The sequence below is a fragment of the Amblyomma maculatum genome, chromosome 10 (genome assembly GCF_055883805.1).
Source record: "Amblyomma maculatum isolate TAMU_Amacu chromosome 10, ASM5588380v1, whole genome shotgun sequence".
NCBI lineage: Eukaryota > Metazoa > Arthropoda > Arachnida > Ixodida > Ixodidae > Amblyomma > Amblyomma maculatum.
Window position 1 is genome coordinate 18,497,924 of NC_139353.1, and position 18,579 is coordinate 18,516,502.

An 18,579-nucleotide genomic window follows, 5' to 3' on the forward strand; every position below is an offset into this window, starting at 1 on the left:
GCACTCTCTCGCACCAAACAGGTGTACGGTCCGCCTGCATCCCTGCTTGCGATTTTACCAGTGCCCCGGAGCGATCTTGGAGACGGGCCGGGGCGGTGACTCAAAGGCCGTACTACTGACTCCAAACAATGAGCCGGGGCGCGCGGCAGGCACGGAAACGTCCGCGGAACCTCGTGTACCCTCAGAAAATGCTGTTTTCTTTTTCTCTTTTACGGTGAGCTTCTTTCAAACTTCGACGAGTCCGCGCCAGCTCCGTTCTCGACCGCAAAGCCGCCCCGCATCGGCCTTTCGCTGCAGGCCAACTGTTTCCTCACTTGTCAACGGAGCCGATGGGATGCGAGAATGCACGGGGATGAAGCGGGCATCCCCCGCCTCCATAACCTCACTTTTCTAAACTAGAGGAAACATTTGCTTGTTGAGAGCTTGTTCGCACATGAAAAAAAAAAAAAAAACGGATTGATAAACCACTTACTGCTTTGACTCAGCGCACTGGCAATTTGCAGCCAGGCATGGTTTTGCACTTCTCTATGTGCGATTTCAGCTACTCGTAGTAGAGAGCCGGCCTCTGCCGAACTTTTTTTATGAGAGGCTGATAATTCCACAGCGAAGATTCCGCACTGCACATGATCAAGCTGCGGACAGACACAATCACCGACACAACACCAATAACACCGGCGAGCCGAGACACTGCAGCAGAGTAGGAGCGTTGGATGATGTCGCCTACTAGTGGTTTGCGCGCGAAATCTGGGAGGACCGGAAGCCCCGTGACCGGAAAGGGAAAACCGAAACGGCTGTGCGCATTGGTCGCGCGTAACAGACGTATCTGTGCTAGTCGTAAAAGTCGCGGGTCCTCCGACATTTACGCCCACGCTCGGTGCGGACGTTACGCATCTTACGCTCAATGCGACAGCAGTCTGAACAGACACGTTACGTTTCTTGCTTTTACGCTTGCGATCCTTACGAACGATACGTGCGTTGCGCACGTAGTCTGAACGCGGCTTAAGGCTGCCAGATTTGAGGTTACCGTTAGCTCAGTTAGTAAACAATGGTAGGGAAAATGAGGCGTTCGTTACGACCCACACACGAAGCGAGCTAACAGCCACTAACACCATAGAGAGCATAAGGGGTTACTTTTGTGTTCTGAAACCATGACCTCCAAATTGTTCTTGAAAGTTTTTTTTAGCATCCACTCGTTTTTCAGAGCTTTTCAGTCTCATAGTGCACAACTCTACTCCAAAATGCACGTTTTTCATTTCTTGAAGCCATTATTAAATTTATGTACCGAGATGTCCTTGATAAGCACTAGTTAGCGCATGTGGTAAGAATAACAGACACAGAAGACGCAGCCTATTGACCTCTGCTCTGTACAAAATCTGCACCTTGTACGCCTGTAATGGCGTGACGCTAGCGACAGCTTCAGTATGTTTAGCTGCACTTCACTGACTCCGAGTGCGCGTACAGGCGGGCCCACTTGCACTGCATCTTATAAGATGGCTCGCTGTCCAGAATAGTGTGATTGGTTCCACTTAGCTAATCTCCCACCCTTTCAGAAAGCCCGTTATGGACGAAAATTGTCATAAGTAATTTTTAACGTCAAAATGCATCGATGCATGTAGTCAGAAAAGACACTGACACACTGAAGCCCCTAACTATACAGCATGATTCATAGCTCACACCTTTCCTTACGGAAATTCTCAGCATAGCTCACAATACAAAACTTACTTTGACTGAAAAGGACCCAAGATGCAACCACGCTGATCCTAAGAGCCATAACCGAATTGCTGGAACGGAAAGAGAGGAACATAACACCTTTCAGTACTCTTGCGATAAAAAAATATCTAAAACCTACTTTCAGCTTTAATAAAATGAAATGAAATAAGGCTTCCCACCTCAGTGCTATGTTCACGCTTCAAGTGATGAGAAGAGCATATCTTGCCTGCTGAGTATCATCGCAAGGTACTGTTGCACAATGCAAAAGCTGCGAAAGGGGGACACTTTGAAGGGGGGTGGCGTATTAGCGCATCGCTATGTTGGACAGAGAAAACCTCGTGGAGAAAATTTTGTATTCGATTATCCCAAGCTGCTGGCATCTGCCTTAGCAGCATGATTCTATTGTACGCGCTTATCAAACACTGCTCACATAAGCTGTGATAAGCGGAAGCCTTGTGATGTCAGAGCCTGTAAAGTAGTCGCTATCTCTGGGTGAATATGCCCTTCGCTTACACACCAACCACGCAAGTCAGGATGCTTTTGTCGCAACATCATTGTTAGAACTGATGCTTGGGTGAGTTGGTATGCCATTTTGAAGAACAGCGCGACTTGCCGAAGGACAGAAGGAAGACATAAACGGACAGGCGCTGCAGTGTATGACTTCTGTCCTTGTCCAAGTCGCCGTCCGTGTCGCTGCCCTTGTCCGTGTATGTCTTCCTTCTGTCCATGGGCAAGTCGTGCTGTTCTTCAAAATATCATTGTACATTGTATTTTACTGCGATATGCGCGGAAAAATGGCACGAAATCAAGGATGGCTTGAACCTAGTTTAGGAGTACTTTTAGACGGGCTAGATGGTTTTCAGCTTCAGACGGCATTCTTAGCGCAAAAAAACTCACACAGCACACGAGAGAAAAGGAGGGACACGGGCAAGCGCTTGTCCCGTGTCCCTCCTTTTCTCTCGTGTGCGTGTGAGTTTTTTTGCGCTAAGAATGCCGTCTGAAGTTGAACCTAGTTATGCGAGCTAAAGCTCTGTCAAGCATGGCTTTGCATGGTTTCCCAAGGTTGTACACGGTTTGAATTAGGCAGACGCTCAAGTTTCGCCTTAAGAGTAGACGGGATAGCACATGTTACACACCATTTTCATTCCGACTGGTTTAAGTATTTTTTGTTTACGTAGGTTCCTGGGGAAAGGATACTAGGTGCAGTCCCTGCCTCACTTTTCCGTGGACGCCTGTGCTTAATTCGATCGACTGACCAAATAAAGATCAAGCAGACTCAGCGAGGGGAAATCCGAAGTTTCACATTGATTAGTGGAGTTTACGCTCTAAAACTGCTTCAAGGGCCGCTTGCGCATGTCGCAACCTGTTAAGAGCTCTAGTGAGTGTCCACTCGCCGAGAACTGATTGAAATTACGTGCGTAGCTTATTAAGGCTGTTGCGTCCGACCGGACGGACACAAGGTACAGTGCCTCGTATTCAACTTCTGCTGCCACGGTAACTGCGACCTTTGATAAAACGCACTATAAGCACAAAAAATGGCATTTTCCTTATTTAAAATCAGTGACAGCGTAGAAATTCGTTGGAGACACTTAGATCTCTCTTAAGTGCGTCAGGGCGAAAGCCTTTCTTGCGTCTATTCGCTATCACTGCTTTTTCATTAATTTGCTGCTTTTTTATATTTTGTACTTTTTCTACTTTTTATCTTTTGGTTGCTTTTTTCTCTTTATGTTTTCATTATTTGTTTCCGTTTGCTAATTTTCCCCCTCTTTTACTCGATCTTGACTGACTGTTTTCGATGCTTTAATGCAATGACGAGGCTCGAAATTAAAGCTTTGAAATGCTTTTGCGAGGTTCTTGCATTTCTTTTGTTTTGCACAGTTTTGACATATTTTGCACAGAATCGACGTTCGTGACAGTCTTGACGTCTGCACACTATATCGACGTCCTTGGACATTTTGACGTCAAGTTGACGTTTTTGGCTCTAATTAATTAACTGTTTACTCCACATCAATAAAATTTTCCACACAAACACATGTTTTCACCCTCTACTTTATACAGCCATTTTTTTACTCATCAATCCTTTCTCGACAATGCCGGCATAAAACCTTCCACTCTCCGCGGACGCACAATTCCTGTCACCACTAACGAGGATTTCGCCTCAAAAACAGCGCGCGTCAGGATGTCTGCTCCGCTTGACAGCTCAGTACCAGGCACTGGGAGAGCAAGAATTTGACCATTAGTTCTTCTACTTGGTGCCCTATGTAATCCTTAGAAGTTGTTTTGTGTAATATGAAAGCTTGGATTAAGGTATTAGGTAGAAAGCATCCCATAAACAGTGTGCATAACCTTATGAATAAATATTAGACTATCACTAAACATTGAACGAAGAAGCATGCTTCTGCACGGAGACAGGCGTTAATATACGCACATCACATGGAAGAAAATTGACTGAAACGTATAACCTAAAAGACACGAACCCTAAAACAATAGTAGACTAGGTCCATTTTTTTACGGCAGGGTTAAGAAAAAAGAGCATCGCGAAATTGAATAGATGTACTAGGTGGCTTTACTAACATACTCACCTGGACTATTGATTGCAGTCACTGGTGTCAAGGTGTTATCGCACGAATGTTTTCAATGTCGTCAATACGCTAAAATCGACACACCTCACAGACACATCATAAGCGCCTAGAAACGAATGTGAGAAGCGGTGACGAGATTGTAGAGGGTGTATGCGAAAATGACTTCATTCACTTAAATGCGTAAGTTAATGTCTAATGCTTTATGGTTGTAAGGATGCAGTTGCTGGTTGAACAGTTATAACACATACATGGTTAGGCTTGTAATGTCAGGTAATGGTAAAATAAATTAAATATTGCTACTTTGTTTTGCCGTTAAATTTGTCCTGTCAACACTTTCAATAGTTAGTAAACATTAATACCATGCATTTTACTGCTTCCTGTTATCAATAAGCTCATGAAATATATGACTAGCAGTCACTCTACCTTGCGACGAACTCTTGTTGAAAAATTAGTTGGTGTTTAACTTCCCCTAAACCGAGTAATGTGCGAAGACGTGCGAAAGCACTGCTTGGTATGGTTTAATTTTGCTTGGCAGTTTAGTATTGAGAAACTGGCACAGTGGTCTCAGTACGCTTAAAAGTCCGTAAATGGTGGAGCCTTCCACTACGGTATCTATTACTCCCTTTACCTCATACCTTTTTCCCCTCCCATACGGCACCGCAGAAGAATGTGCTTTCCTTTTCTATACACACTATTTTGCAATTTCCACTGAGTTTGCGAGACTCCCGTACACTATCAGGTGTCAACGCAGGTTAAAGAGCCCCAGGAGGTCGAAATGTTGAGAGCTCTTCACCACGGCGTCTCTCATACCCTGAATTGCTTTGGCATGTTAAACCATGTAAGCTAATCTAAAATTAGTTTGTTGATTTGTTTCTGGGATAAGAAAAGTGCAATATCTGCCTGACTCCTATAGGTGGACGCCTACACGAAGCAGACTTAAATGTTAGATGATCTTGATAGGTAGCGAGATTCACGCGTTTTAGTTAAAAAATAAATATTGCAGTCAATATTGTCGCGGACAACTTTCTGCGCACAAGGCAGAAAACAAAGGAGATGGGCTTTTGTACCTGTCCTTTAGCGACTCCACATTGTTTTTCAACTCCCTCCATTACCTTACCGTCACCCTAACCGAACAATATTTTAACACTGTGCTGCATTAAAGCTTTTCCCCCTCTTCATCCATACAATACACCGCATAGTGACAAACGCCCATCTCCTGCCCTTTTCTGCTGAGCCTTCACTGCAGAGCCATGCAAAGCTGTCCGGGATCATAACGCCGATGCAGTCAAGCCAGCTAATGTATAACCACGTATTACTGAAAGGATTTCTCTTCAACAATTCCTTACTACAACGATATCGGAGATTCAACAGAATCAAAAATATCTATCGGTTCAGAGAACCGTTCAAGCGATATAAACGGATACCTTGGTCGCGAGGTCAACGGTGAGTGTCAGTTCACTCAGGTGTTTCCTATACTGGACGATCGTGACACCGTAGTGCAAAGCTAAGAGTGCGTCCCTGGAGCCTGCGATTGGCAGGTTAAAACTTTGTCCCTCTTGCGCCAATGCTTCCGCCCCTCTTCCGGTCTTACACAACCGAAGAGAAAGGTCCGATTTATCTTTCCCGAGCACTGTGCCGCACCAAGTATTGTCCTGATGATAATTGATAAATCGTGCGACTGCCTCAGAGGGCAGTGTAATAGAGTAGCCTGTTTTTTTTGCTGATTAGAAAACGCCTACCTCTTTACCGAGAATTGCCCCGCCGCGGTGGTACAGTTTTAAGACGCCTGACAACTGTGCCGAAGTATCCGGATTCGAACCCGACCGCCAACAGGTCCGTTTCAATAGAGGTGAAACGAAGTGGCATCCGTGTGCTGTTCGATGTCAGTGCACGTTAAAGATCCCCAGGTGGTCGAAATTACTCCGGAGCCCTTCACTATGGCACCCCTTTCTCTCTTTCCGCTTTCACTTCCACCTTCCTCCTTCTCCCTACGGCGTGGTTCAGGTGTCCACAGAACAAGTGTGACAGATACTGCGCCTTTCCTTTCCTGTGAACCAATTATTATTATTATTAATATTATTATGATTAGTGTTATTATTCCGAGAACGAATGATGCGGTGCCCAAAAGTTTGACGAACATTGTTAGCGACTGCGTGATGACGTACTACAGCGAGGAAATAAACGCTTAGTTCACGCGTTTGAAGATTAACCTTGGCCACGTTTAGCAGCACTCGCTCAGACAAATTCTCAGCATTTAAGAGTTCACATATTATGGTGCTTTTGAATAGAAACCATGTATTTGCCGTGTTTCGGTCAGTCCAACATTTTGAACTCACCTGTCTACGAACAGTGGCATAGGGAACAAGGCAGCTCTTTTCTGATTATCTTCCCAGATGAAGCTCATCATGTTGCAAAACATTATTATGGTGGTTGTTTGTATGGTAGCAAATATAGTTGTTTTAAAGCGCTAGTAGAAGTCGTTTGCTTTGCGTTGCACTTCTGTCAGCTGTCGGCCTAATGAAACAATGGGCGGTTGACATGGCAACCACTGGACGGGTGGTTGCCGTGGAAGGAGGAGGGTATGGAGAGCGGAGGAATTCGAAAATGAAGGGCGGTTACCAGTTGACAGAGACATCATGCGGAAATTGATTATCACGGAAGAAAGAGAGTTTAGTGAGAGCACAAGAAGGTGCAAACGCAAAGGATGGCTTCCACGGTCACTATATTTAAAGATGTTTGCCGTGTAAAAATGAAGGTTGGAGAGAAAGAATTTAGTACGGTCTGCCGCGGCTGCAGTGAAATGCGTTGCCGAAGGATGGACGTGCCTGGAACGGCGGACCGAAACTTTGAGGTAGTTGAAGGAACGCGCGCAGAAAACCAAAAAGAGTGCTCTATAAAACGATTATGCGCTTTTCATTCTCAGATTTCTTACCTCAGCGCAATATCAAAACAAGATACCTCAACACCCGTCACTGAATTTCACGTTATACAGTGGTTACTGTCCCGTAACCATTGTGCAGTGATATCAACAAAACAAAGATACGCGAACCGAATTTTCTTTATTGATTTCGTTATACAAAATTGGACTTTTCGGAGAAAGTGATCATCACAGGCGCTTTTAATTCAAATTTTGCATTCGGGTCGATTGGTCAGCGCCGGCCAGTTGCAAATTTGTCGTTCAATATCAAATATCGTGTTTGGCGCGCACGATTTTACATGCGGCGTTGAATGCACACATTGGTAGTACATGCTGCAATCAGACTCGTGAGGCAAGAGGCTGTTGGAGCTCATGTCCTTGCAGATATCATTATTTTTCTTAGGTTCATCCACTGAAGGAATCGATGATTTCGTATAGGGCTGCGCTGAGGTTACGCCTAATATCCGGTCGCTTACGGAGGATGGTTTTTCTACATGGAACGATGAAGTGTGACCATCCGGTGAGCTTTGTGACGATGGCGCCTCCGTGGATGAGATTGTAGCCGTCATTTCCAGTGTAGTCGCGTTGGCTTGGATGGAATATCTTTCTGTCTCATTGCTAGGGCGGAAGCCACCTAAACTGCCCCATTTGGGCCCAAAGGTTTGGACTTTGTCCTGCGGACTTTGCGTTGTCGTGATGGGTTTGGATGATGTCGAGGTCGGGCCTTTGCTCGGCGTAGCTTTTGAATAACGTCGGTAGGGGTTCGGGGTGCTGAACATGTCTTCGTCCCACCATACTGCGCTGGGAGGGTCATAAGGGAAATCAACGCCAGGTGACGCCGCGTCAAAATTAGAGCGCAAAGTCTTGAGGAGGTGAGACTTTCTGGAGCAAGAACCAGTGTAATCATCCAGATCCACGGTCCTAATCGCCACACCACGGTATCCTCTTCCCATGACCATTCTTGCCTGCAATACGACACGACAGAATAAACACTCAAGAGCGACCCGTCTTTACGAACTTTACGAGATTAATTAATTTCAGTCAACTATATAGAACGGGTGCGAAAACTGAATTATGACCCAATTACGAGACGAGACCTGATACAGGAGGCTTTGTAAAACCTCTACAATCAAGCCCCTATACGGATTTCTTCTGCTTGGGGAACGTTAGAGCAAGAAAAACAAAGTTTCATTCTGGTCCATACACAAATCCTAAAATTATTTAGTATGAAAGTAAACAGCCTGTTAGAAGGAATGCTTAGCCAATTCTACACTGATGTCGCAAATGTCTTGCAAACATTCTCCGTCTAGAGAAAAACAGTTGAGAAAAAAAAATAACGCGCTTTTAGGCTGATAGCTCTCAGTACAAAATCCGACCTGCATGTCTGTGCGGAAGTCGGACCATCAGCCAACCTCGAAATTAACCTCCAAAGTCATGTAGACACCTGACCGTGAGCTTTGATTTTGACCGTTGTCCTTGACATCAAGTGAAGTCATCTAGACAAACACTGCGTCAATGAATCGCGTGATTCATGACATCAAGAAATGGCGCGATTTCGCTGTATAAAGAGGCTGCCTAGTCTCTTTCTCGCCAGTCATAGATCAGACGCCGAGTACGTCAGAGCTTGAAATTCGCAACGTCATCCGAGCAGAACCTAAAGCATGACCACGAATAGCTTCCGCTCGACGTTCGGTTCCTCCCAGTTTAACCATTGCTAACGTTTTTACTTGTACACATGGAAGAAGAATTGTTTCAGTGCGGATTATAGCCCTCTTACGGGTGGACACTACCTGTACAGTCGGCCAATTTTTTAAAAGCATTCTAGCTTCGATTTCCAAATACAGTGGCCCCGAAGCAAAGCAGAGCGAGAATCGGGAGAGGGAATGCGCATGCGCGTCAGTCATGCTGGAGCCAGCGTCGTCTGCTTGGCTGTACTGCAGCTTGCGAGCAAACCCTGCGAAGCGAATTCGATGGCAGAGTCGTGAAAACGTTCCATGTTCAATTGTTTTGTAGTTGTTACTTTGATGCAAACACGTACCGTTCTCATCCTACCTATAGCTCCGCTCATGTTTATTTATTTACAATACCTTACAGGCCTCCAGGTAGGCATTGTGTAAGGGGGGTACAGAAGAAATATACATACATATAATAGTGCTTAAAAAAGCAGCAAAATACGCAGCAATGAACAGTGTAAATACAAAAATATATTAAGCAATCATTGCAAATATAACAACCACGGAAAAGGAAAACCCAACATGAACAAAATAATTAAACAAGAAAACATACATAAAAATAGCCTGGCAGAAAAACACATGCATATCATTCAGATGAGGAAATTAAGTAATCATTGCAAATATAACAACCGCGCAAAAGAAAAACCCGTCATGAACAAAATAATTAAACAAGAAAACAAGCGGGTAGCGTCTCGAGGGCGTACCCTTCACTAGATTATATATGACTGATAACGAGCGTCTTCAAGGAATATCTTTATTTTAAACAGTTGTTATCGGTTTCTTAGGCACCCTAGAATGCTTATCGCAAATATGTACGCTTAAGATTTACCGCCTACAATATACGCCGCGGATAAAAACTAGCTGGTCACAGCTTCTTGGGACTGAGATGCACTGCAGCCGATAATGGACAAAGGTTGATTCGCAATAATCAGTACAGCCTAGCAGAGGGCTCTCACTACATCCCTTACCCTCGCATGCTTTTTTCTTGTCTTCGTTTTTTGGCATTTTAAGGAAAGTGGCCGACGGTATATTGAGACTGATGGAAGGGGTGTCCTCAACAGATAAAACCCACGCGCGCTACACAGACAGAATAAAAATTTTAAACCGTGCGGTTTCTAAGTGTTTTACTGGAAGCTGATATCCAGGATCTTAGCTGGTAGCTTCAAATAACCTTACAGAGCAGTAAATATGAAATAAGTGTACGACAAATACAAGCTGTTTCTCTGTTCTGTTTTAGGAATTAAGGTACCTAACCTTATGACGGAGGCTTTCTTCGTCTTCGTAGGCGATATATTCTTGGTCGTGATGGAGGAAAGGGCAGGCCTCCTCTCCGGACCGCTCTTGAGTCCATCCGCTATGAATTTGGTCGCATATCTGCAGGATTGCGCAATGATAATTAAAAATGTCCCACTAGAACTCGCAATGGATGGAGATACGTGCTAATGAAAGGCGAGCACATACAATAGAAAAAAAAAAAGTAAGGACAGGATGACAGGGCGGACTTTTATATCAGCGGCTATATTCTAGAGAAGACCACGTGTTGGAGGCCCCTAAATACTTGAAACGTTTCGGTAAAACAGTCTAACGTAGCTTCCTTGCTTGTCACGATGGACTGCACCAGTGCTCACGAAACAAAGGCAGAAATAATCACCTTCTCATAAAAAGGCACGTATGTACGTGCCTCTCATTGGAAACGTAGTCGCGAGCGATATGAGATGGAACAGAATTTTAGAATTCATTTACTATTTACTCCCCTATTATTTCGGACAAGCTCATTCTAACAAGGTTTCCTCCAGATGCATAATATCCATAGGGTATCCTCATATTTAATAGAGAAATACCGAGCATTTTCGCAATCATGTGCAAAAAATTGGTTGCATCTCATATTGCTCATGACTGTACGTCGGTCCAAAATATGAAGGAGCACCACATTTTTCACTAGGTGTCTGTAGCTGATGGTAAAGAAAAATTTAGTCTAGCAAGAGGGTGCTGACGGAAAGAGGAACGCAGGTATAGCAGAAAACATAATGAGCCTTCGTTAGAAGGGTACACGAACGCAAATGGCTCTTGTCCTGGGTTATATGTCATGTAGGTGTACTCCTTCGGTTCCTCACAAGCTTGAGTCAGACATTCCAAATACAAGTTTTTAATTAATATACACTAACCTTCTTCGCAGAATAAACCAGCTCTTTTAATGGTTTGAACATATTATACTTCATGAATAATTTTAATGAATTAAAACACCCACCCTTGTTTATTTTTTAATCACTGAACGATATGTCGTTTTACTGAAACATGTTCTGGGCAAATGACAAAATCTTGTTGCGTCAGTCAGACTATAGACATTTTTTACACTGAAATGGCTCTCATTCGGGTTGAAATAGCCGCGCTGAAAAATTTATGTTGCGTAAATGCCTAGTTTTAGGTGAATATCAAAAAGACCGTCTTCTGACCACACGATACCTTGCGTTCTCACCTCGTAGGACGATAGGAATCCCTGCTGCTTCGTGTAAGGCCCGGCACGGCCCTTGAATACGGTGTGCAAGCCAGAGCCCGAGCCTGTAGCCGAATAAGTGCTACCGGATAACGGTATATCCAGCACTACCCTTAGACGTTCGGCGCCTCTCTTTACAACCAGTTCAGCTCTGTCAATCTGTGAAGAGAAATGGCAATAAGATTCCGTTGTGTAACGCTACCGTAGTCTCTGCAACTGTTTATGACGACGTCATACTGTTTTTATTGAGACGTAGTGCACAATACCATCAAAAGGCTGGGACGTTTCTCAGGCAAGTTCCTTACTTGAGCGCTCCACAGCGGATGCTCTCTGCGTTCGCATGCAAATCTGGCGTCTTTTTGCAACTGCAGAGCACCTGGGATTCTCCTAATAAATGGCGTATGCCGTGGCGAAAGACGTGGACGTTGATCTGTGCTCTGTGCGATTACAGCGCACATTGCAGAATCCCAGCTGGTCGAAAATAATCCGTACATCTGCTACGGCATACCTTAAAAGCCCACTTTTAGTTTCGGGGCGTTAAACGCCACACCACATACCATACCACACCGTACCGTACCATAACATAACATAACATAACATAACATAACATAACATAACATAACATAACATAACATAACAAACATAACATTCAATACCAATCAATACCATTCCATACCAATCCATTCCATACCATTCCATTCAATACCATTCTATTCTATACCCTATCATACCATTCAATACCAAATCATACCATTCAATACCCTTTGCCACTATCCTATCACCATACCATACCATACCATACCATTCAATACCCTATCATACCAGAGCATACCGTACCCTGCGAACCATACCATAGCATAGCATAATGTACCCTGCCAAACCATTCAATTTCATACAAAGTCATACAGAATAGCCTAGCATAGCTAGAATACCGTATCCTGTCATACCATACCATACCATACCATACCATACCATACCATACCATACCATACCATACCATACCATACCATACCATACCATACCATGCCGTACTGTACCGTACCGTACCGTACCGTACCGTACCGTACCGTACCGTACCAAACCATATCACAGCTTCAACAAACTTGTGAATATCAATAATACAAAATGCATTGTAATTAGGAGCTCTAGAAAAATAATACCTTCATATCTGCCGGCTGTATAGTAGCTTGGTAAAACTATTGATATGTACATAATACCCCTGCCACACGGGCACTTGTAAGGCCTTGGGAGTTAAGATTTTTAGCTCCAAAGGCGGTTTACGCGCAGCTACCCGGCAAAGCCTAGAGACCTTTGCGAAAAAGGCCCATGGTGGGAAAGCCGGTCGTCAGCGGCCTTTAAACTGTGTAAAGGAGCAGCCCAAACATGAGCGCCAGCGAGAAAGATCAAAGAAAAAAACGTTGACGCAAATATACTTTCGAAATCACAATTATGTATTATTCAGGGGTTAGCTTTACATTACAATGAACTTTAAAAAGACAGGAGCGTTGTGAGAAGACTTCGATTGTTTTCAGCCGCCGCATTGACATACACATGATTTGCTTTGCTCTCGTGCACTGCTCTTTCTTTGTTGCCTTTTTGTTGTTTTTGCATTTTTCGTTCGGCAGTGTTTTCTCGCTAATGTACTATTTATTTCATACTGCGATGCTTGAGACGAATTGCTTTATATATTTAACGTGATTTTGCCAGTCGACAGAAAGTGCTCACGGAGTTTACCTGAATTATCCTCATCTTGGCGCTTGCCGTGCAGCTACGCCGCTGCTCCTTTTTCCTTTCGCTCCTTTAGAGCAGTAAACCTCCTTAGCAGTAAAGACGTTAGAGAAGTGCTGTGTGACCCGGGTAAAACATTACTCACCTAGGAGTAATTTTTCTTGATAGTTTGCACTGGAAGCTTTACATTCAGGCACTTTGTAATTTACCTTGTGTAAATTTCACCAGGTCAGCACTTTGATAAGGAAACACTCGCTTATTTAGGAGTAATCTTTGTTGATAATTTGCATTGGAAGCCCTACATTCAGACACTTTGTAAAAAGCTAGGTTCAGCGTCGTTTACATTGTGTGAATGTCACCAGGCCAGCACTTTGATAAGGAAACACTTTGAGCTATTTGTTTTTGAAGATATTGAAGTCAGTAGACATACTGCATTGAATTCTGGTGTAACACCTACCGGTCCTATTTGGCGCCACTTGTGGTATTATAAGAAAGGCAATTAGATTAATTGCGCAGTCTAAATACAACGCTCACACAGCATCTTGTTTTTAAGCAGATGAATATACTACCACTTCGTTAATTCAACACAGGACTCTACTCACAGTACATTATGTCTTAAAAATTGCACACATCACTGTTCACTGTGCCTGTAAGTACCCGCAGCGCTATGAATAGAAATTTCAATCTCCCGAAGGTCAGAAAACGTCTACGGCAAAATGGCGTTGTAAATTATGTTGAGACTAATCTTCGGAACCTACGAAATTAAATATGGCAAAGTAACACCTTTCCGGTATTTTTAAGAAACATTTCAAGCAGAGAAAAAGCATGCTTCACTTTTTTGTTTGTTCTATGTTACTGTTTATTTGTACCGTCTTACCAGGCCGCTCTGAATTTGGGAATTTTTTGTTTTGTGTGCTTATTGTTATGACTTACATTGGATGTTTAATAGACAGAAGAAATATCTAAAATGTGTATGTTAATTTTAAGAGTCATATGTAAAATATTGTTGTAATTATTTGTATGAATCCCAACTAGCTTTCAGCTAGGAATCCAGACAATGTCACAAACATTCCCTGTAATTAATGTATAAAATAAGAACCATTCAATTCAAGTGCAATACCATATCATACCATATAGTTCCATGCCGTGGCCTACCGTACCATACCGTATACCATGCCATAGTCATACCATACCATACCATACCATACCATACCATACCATACCGTATCATATCATATCATATCATATATCATATCATATCATATTATATCATATCATATTATACCATATCATATCTTATCATATCATACCACCACACATGATATCGTGCCGTGGCGTACCGTACACCGCACCTCACCGTTTCATGAGACCTTCTGACTTATAAGGGTGCTCCTTAAGTCACGCGATATTGATGAGCATGCCAATGTGGACATCTAAGTAGATATTCTTGTAATGAGTGAGTCTGTTTAGATATCGATATCATTGCCCATGGAAGGACTAGAGCAAGCTGCGCCGTCGCCACTCGAGTCGGATCGTGCATTGCCATGTCTTTATCAAGGAGGAGGGTAAGAAGTGCGACTATTATTCATTATTTATATGCTCTAGGTAGACAAAACGTAAGTGCCAAAAGAGGCAAAGTGATCTTCTCTGCTGCCAAATTCTCAGACATTTCACCGTCAGGCATTTGAACAAGGGACAGGGCCAGCTGCACTATACAGTACGCTACCAGTGCGCATGATGTCTAGCTCTGATAATCCTTGGCCGGACTGTGAGCGGATCAGTTTTGTAGTTCTGGCAAAATGCATCGTGAGCACCGGTAAACGGCGAAACGTTTAAACGTCTTGTCCCAAGCCCACCTGCATGAAAATTCTCATGCACGTGGCTCGTAGAACGGTCAGGCTTTTCGAGAAGGCTCATCGGCGACCGATGCAGGTATTATAATAGTTACCCAAGCCCTACTTGTCTACATCGGACCCACTGGACCCCCCTTATGTGCTACCTGGGCACTTTTCAATGGAGGCGAAAGGCAGATATCTTTGTGCTGAGCGATGCCAGAACACGTTGAAGAACCCCAGTTGGCCGAAATTTTCGAAGCCTTGCACTACTTCGTCCCTCATAGCCTGAGTAGCTTACACGTATTACACCCTATAAAACAAACCAATAACCTTTGTACAACTAAACAAGTGGAATTGCAATACTTACGTCGGCCATGTCCATAGTTCTTGTAACATTCAATCCGGAGCCTTTTGGAAACTCGAGACAGTCGTTTGTCTTAACAATGAAGAAATTAACCTCCCTGGAACAGAAACGGACATGTTCAGCTAGCAAGATCTAATGATTTTATAGAAGGCAACCATCATTTATGTTGTAAAATTATGGAATAAGAATGGTTCGCGGTCTTAAAGAGATTTTATGCGGCTCTGGGTTTTCGTTAAGAAGCTAGTTTGGTTATGATAAATATGGAACCTCCATATCTTTTGGAGCCCTTGGCTATTTTTGTATAAAAGTTTGAGACCTGAGAGAAGTTTCTATGCAACAGAACAAAATTAGTTTTTATGCTGAAGACAGCTCTAGATGGTCCAGGAGAATGCATTAATGCGTTCTCTTATACATGAATCTCAGATATCATTGTTATACATACACTTTCGTGCGTTGTAAACGAGAAAGACGCCTGTGTAAAAACACGTTGACTGCCTTTGGGGTTACCTGTAATTTAGAATGTCTAGTGGAGAGTGAGTTCCAGTGATTTTTTTTTCAGGGTGATGAACAAGCACAACTAGATCATCAGAGTAGAAAGATGTGCCTTTTTCTCTATACAACCATGCCTTGCTTCAAGTGTCTCCACAATGTAGCAATGGACTCACTGCGAGAGTCTGCCGATGTCGAAAAGGCGCTGTGTTGTACTGTCGAAAGCAGGGAGCGTCAAGACGATTCGCCAGTCTGTGATATAATCCCGCCTGAACTTGGTGCGAATATCCTGCGCGGGCATGACGAAGCGAAAATACATCCGTCATAATTTTTTCTCCAGCCTTTTATATCACGGTTCTGCATCCCGCTCATCTGTATGCTTATTTTTTATCAACAGTGGACTTACCAGATGCCATCTCTTAGACCACATGTTCAAAGAGCGCATTAGAAGGAACCCCTCTTTACTACCCGCAAGAACAAGCCTATCTTAATAACGTCCTAAACAGGTAGGAAGTTACCGGAAAAGTTGATTAAAAAGAATAACTATGCTGATACTGGCACACACGAAGCAGTTCAAGGCTGGCTCAACACACCTATGGATGTAAAAAAGGTGCTTATATACATTCCTCTCCTTTTTCCTTTCCTTTCTCTTTTCTACCTCTTTTTCTTTTCCTTTTAAGTTTCCTTGATCACATTTTTTTCTCATTACCTTAAGGATAGGGGATGTTGAAGTTTGGGACGCTATGCAGTACTATCGTGCGCAAAAGTGCGCTTGCTTTACAACGTCGCACCAAACCCGGACTCCGACTAATCTAGCACTCCTGATCTGGAGATCGACATGTCCTGGAGTCTCTTACTTTAGCTCACAATAGTGCACACGGAAGTCGCGTCGCAGTAAACTTAAAAAATCCAAAATGAAAAGTTTCTATGAAAGAATTCCTCACCCTCAAGAACGGATGAATGAGGCGGCCTGTATCCCACGTCCGAACGGAGTCGTGAGCAGAGGCGGTGCCAGAAAAGAAGTCGAACACGACGCCGTCGAAGTCGTACGTCTTCAGCCATTGCGACAGACTCAAAGCTGTGTCCCTCCATATGTGCATCTTCCTAAAAAACTGCCAGTACTTTTCCACCGGTTCTTGAGGACCACCCACGGCCAAGAGTATCTTCAGCTTTGGGTTGCGCTTTTTGAGCTCGCTGAGTTCCCGGAATGCTCCTACCCAGTGTGAGAAGTGGTCAGAAAGATAAGAAGGAAGACTTCAGCTTTTCTGCCTTAAAAGACTAATATGGTTGCAATAAAATCTCCCTGTTTCTATTCTGAAGATGTCCACTTTTTCCGTGTCGGTCCGTTTTCGTGTTTGTCTAATAGTCTGTGAGATGCAAAGTTTCAGCTGGGCAAAAGTCAATCTGCCTTTGCTCTGCACCAGCTCATGCGAACTTCTAAGCACTGAGCGTTCGGAAACCGGCTTAAGACATTTTTACAGCTACCGCTGTGATACATAATGTTCTCAACAATACACGTTAGAGTTCACAGAGCATCAGCCATGTATGTACAGCCGTAGTATACCGAAAAGAATTGATATCTTTCTTGCAGCTATTACCGAAACTAACCAAACGCAGCGTTTTAAGTATGGTAGATTGGTTTATGGGGTTTAACGTTCCAAAGCGATTCAGGCTATGAGAAACACTAATAGAAGCATTAACAGGGGCTGAGGGCCGAACTATGAAAAATTTTGCACATATCGCATAATATTGCACACTGTACAACTTGAATGGGGAAAATGCGGATGATACTTTACTGTTATTTTTACATGAAAAGAACAATTTCCTATTGACCACGATACCAGCGGAAAGTTTCAGAATATTTTATTGCACTTGCGGTCGCCTACGATGACTGGATTAACTGAGCGGCGAAGTTACGAAAACATGGTCGAGGAGGAGAGACAATACTTGCGTTACCAAAATTCAAAACAACAAATCGTCTTTTTGTGCGATAAGAGCGGATTTAAGGCGAGATATGATAACTCTCAGTGACCTACGACGTTTTTCTGTGACCATGTTTTTCGTGATGTTCTAATTAGTTAAAGACACGAACCAAAGTAAGGCAGAAAAAGTGTAAAAAATGCCAGGTAGCAAAGCTTCACAGTACAATCAAACAATGAACAAGAATAACTTACGATGAGGTGGCAGCAGCCATATCGGGTTGTAGATAAATGATTTTGAGTATGCCTTAGCCTCGGGATCTAGTGAAAGGAAAGACAATTATTGGTTAGCCCGTAAACAGGCATCCATTTTAGGACTCATCCTGCAGGAAAAGAGGCCGAGAGCATTTCCTCGAGAGAATCTATCCTAGAAAAAGTTTCAAATTGTTTGTTACAGAAAACTTATGAGCGAATGAAGACTTTCTAGGCCTCGAGCAAGACAATAAGCTGTGCTAAGATATTTCACTGGTCATGCTTAGATGGCTGACCACCACTCAAATATTCCCTTGATAAAGATTCGCGATTTTTTCGACCGTATAAGGAAGAATTACGAGAAACGAATGAAATGGAGTGTGGCACTTTTGCCGACACATTTCTCCCTTTAATATTCCGGGTGCACCTGGGCGAATGACAGCTATATTCAGTAGGAGACCGATGATTTTCATTAGATGCTAAATGCGTAACCTTTCACCCCCCCCCCCCCCCCTCCCCCTACAGTTGGGCAGACGGTATACACTGAGCTACCTCT

At 43.4% G+C, this 18,579-nt stretch overlaps 1 protein-coding gene across 1 annotated transcript in view; it reads right to left on the bottom strand.

The window, feature by feature from the left end:
• LOC146175735 (putative chitinase 10) overlaps nt 1–18,579 on the bottom strand; it is a 37,747-nt gene that overhangs the window by 14,664 nt on the left and 4,504 nt on the right. The window contains exons 3-12 of the mRNA XM_084581197.1: nt 18,027–18,092; nt 16,797–17,065; nt 16,029–16,141; nt 15,367–15,460; nt 11,419–11,595; nt 10,197–10,316; nt 7,427–8,174; nt 5,717–5,817; nt 3,157–3,230; nt 1,723–1,781 (exon numbers count right to left, since the gene is read on the bottom strand). Coding sequence (XP_084437323.1) covers nt 1,723–1,781; nt 3,157–3,230; nt 5,717–5,817; nt 7,427–8,174; nt 10,197–10,316; nt 11,419–11,595; nt 15,367–15,460; nt 16,029–16,141; nt 16,797–17,065; nt 18,027–18,092 — 1,821 coding nt within the window. The remainder of the gene's footprint in view (nt 1–1,722; nt 1,782–3,156; nt 3,231–5,716; nt 5,818–7,426; nt 8,175–10,196; nt 10,317–11,418; nt 11,596–15,366; nt 15,461–16,028; nt 16,142–16,796; nt 17,066–18,026; nt 18,093–18,579) is intronic.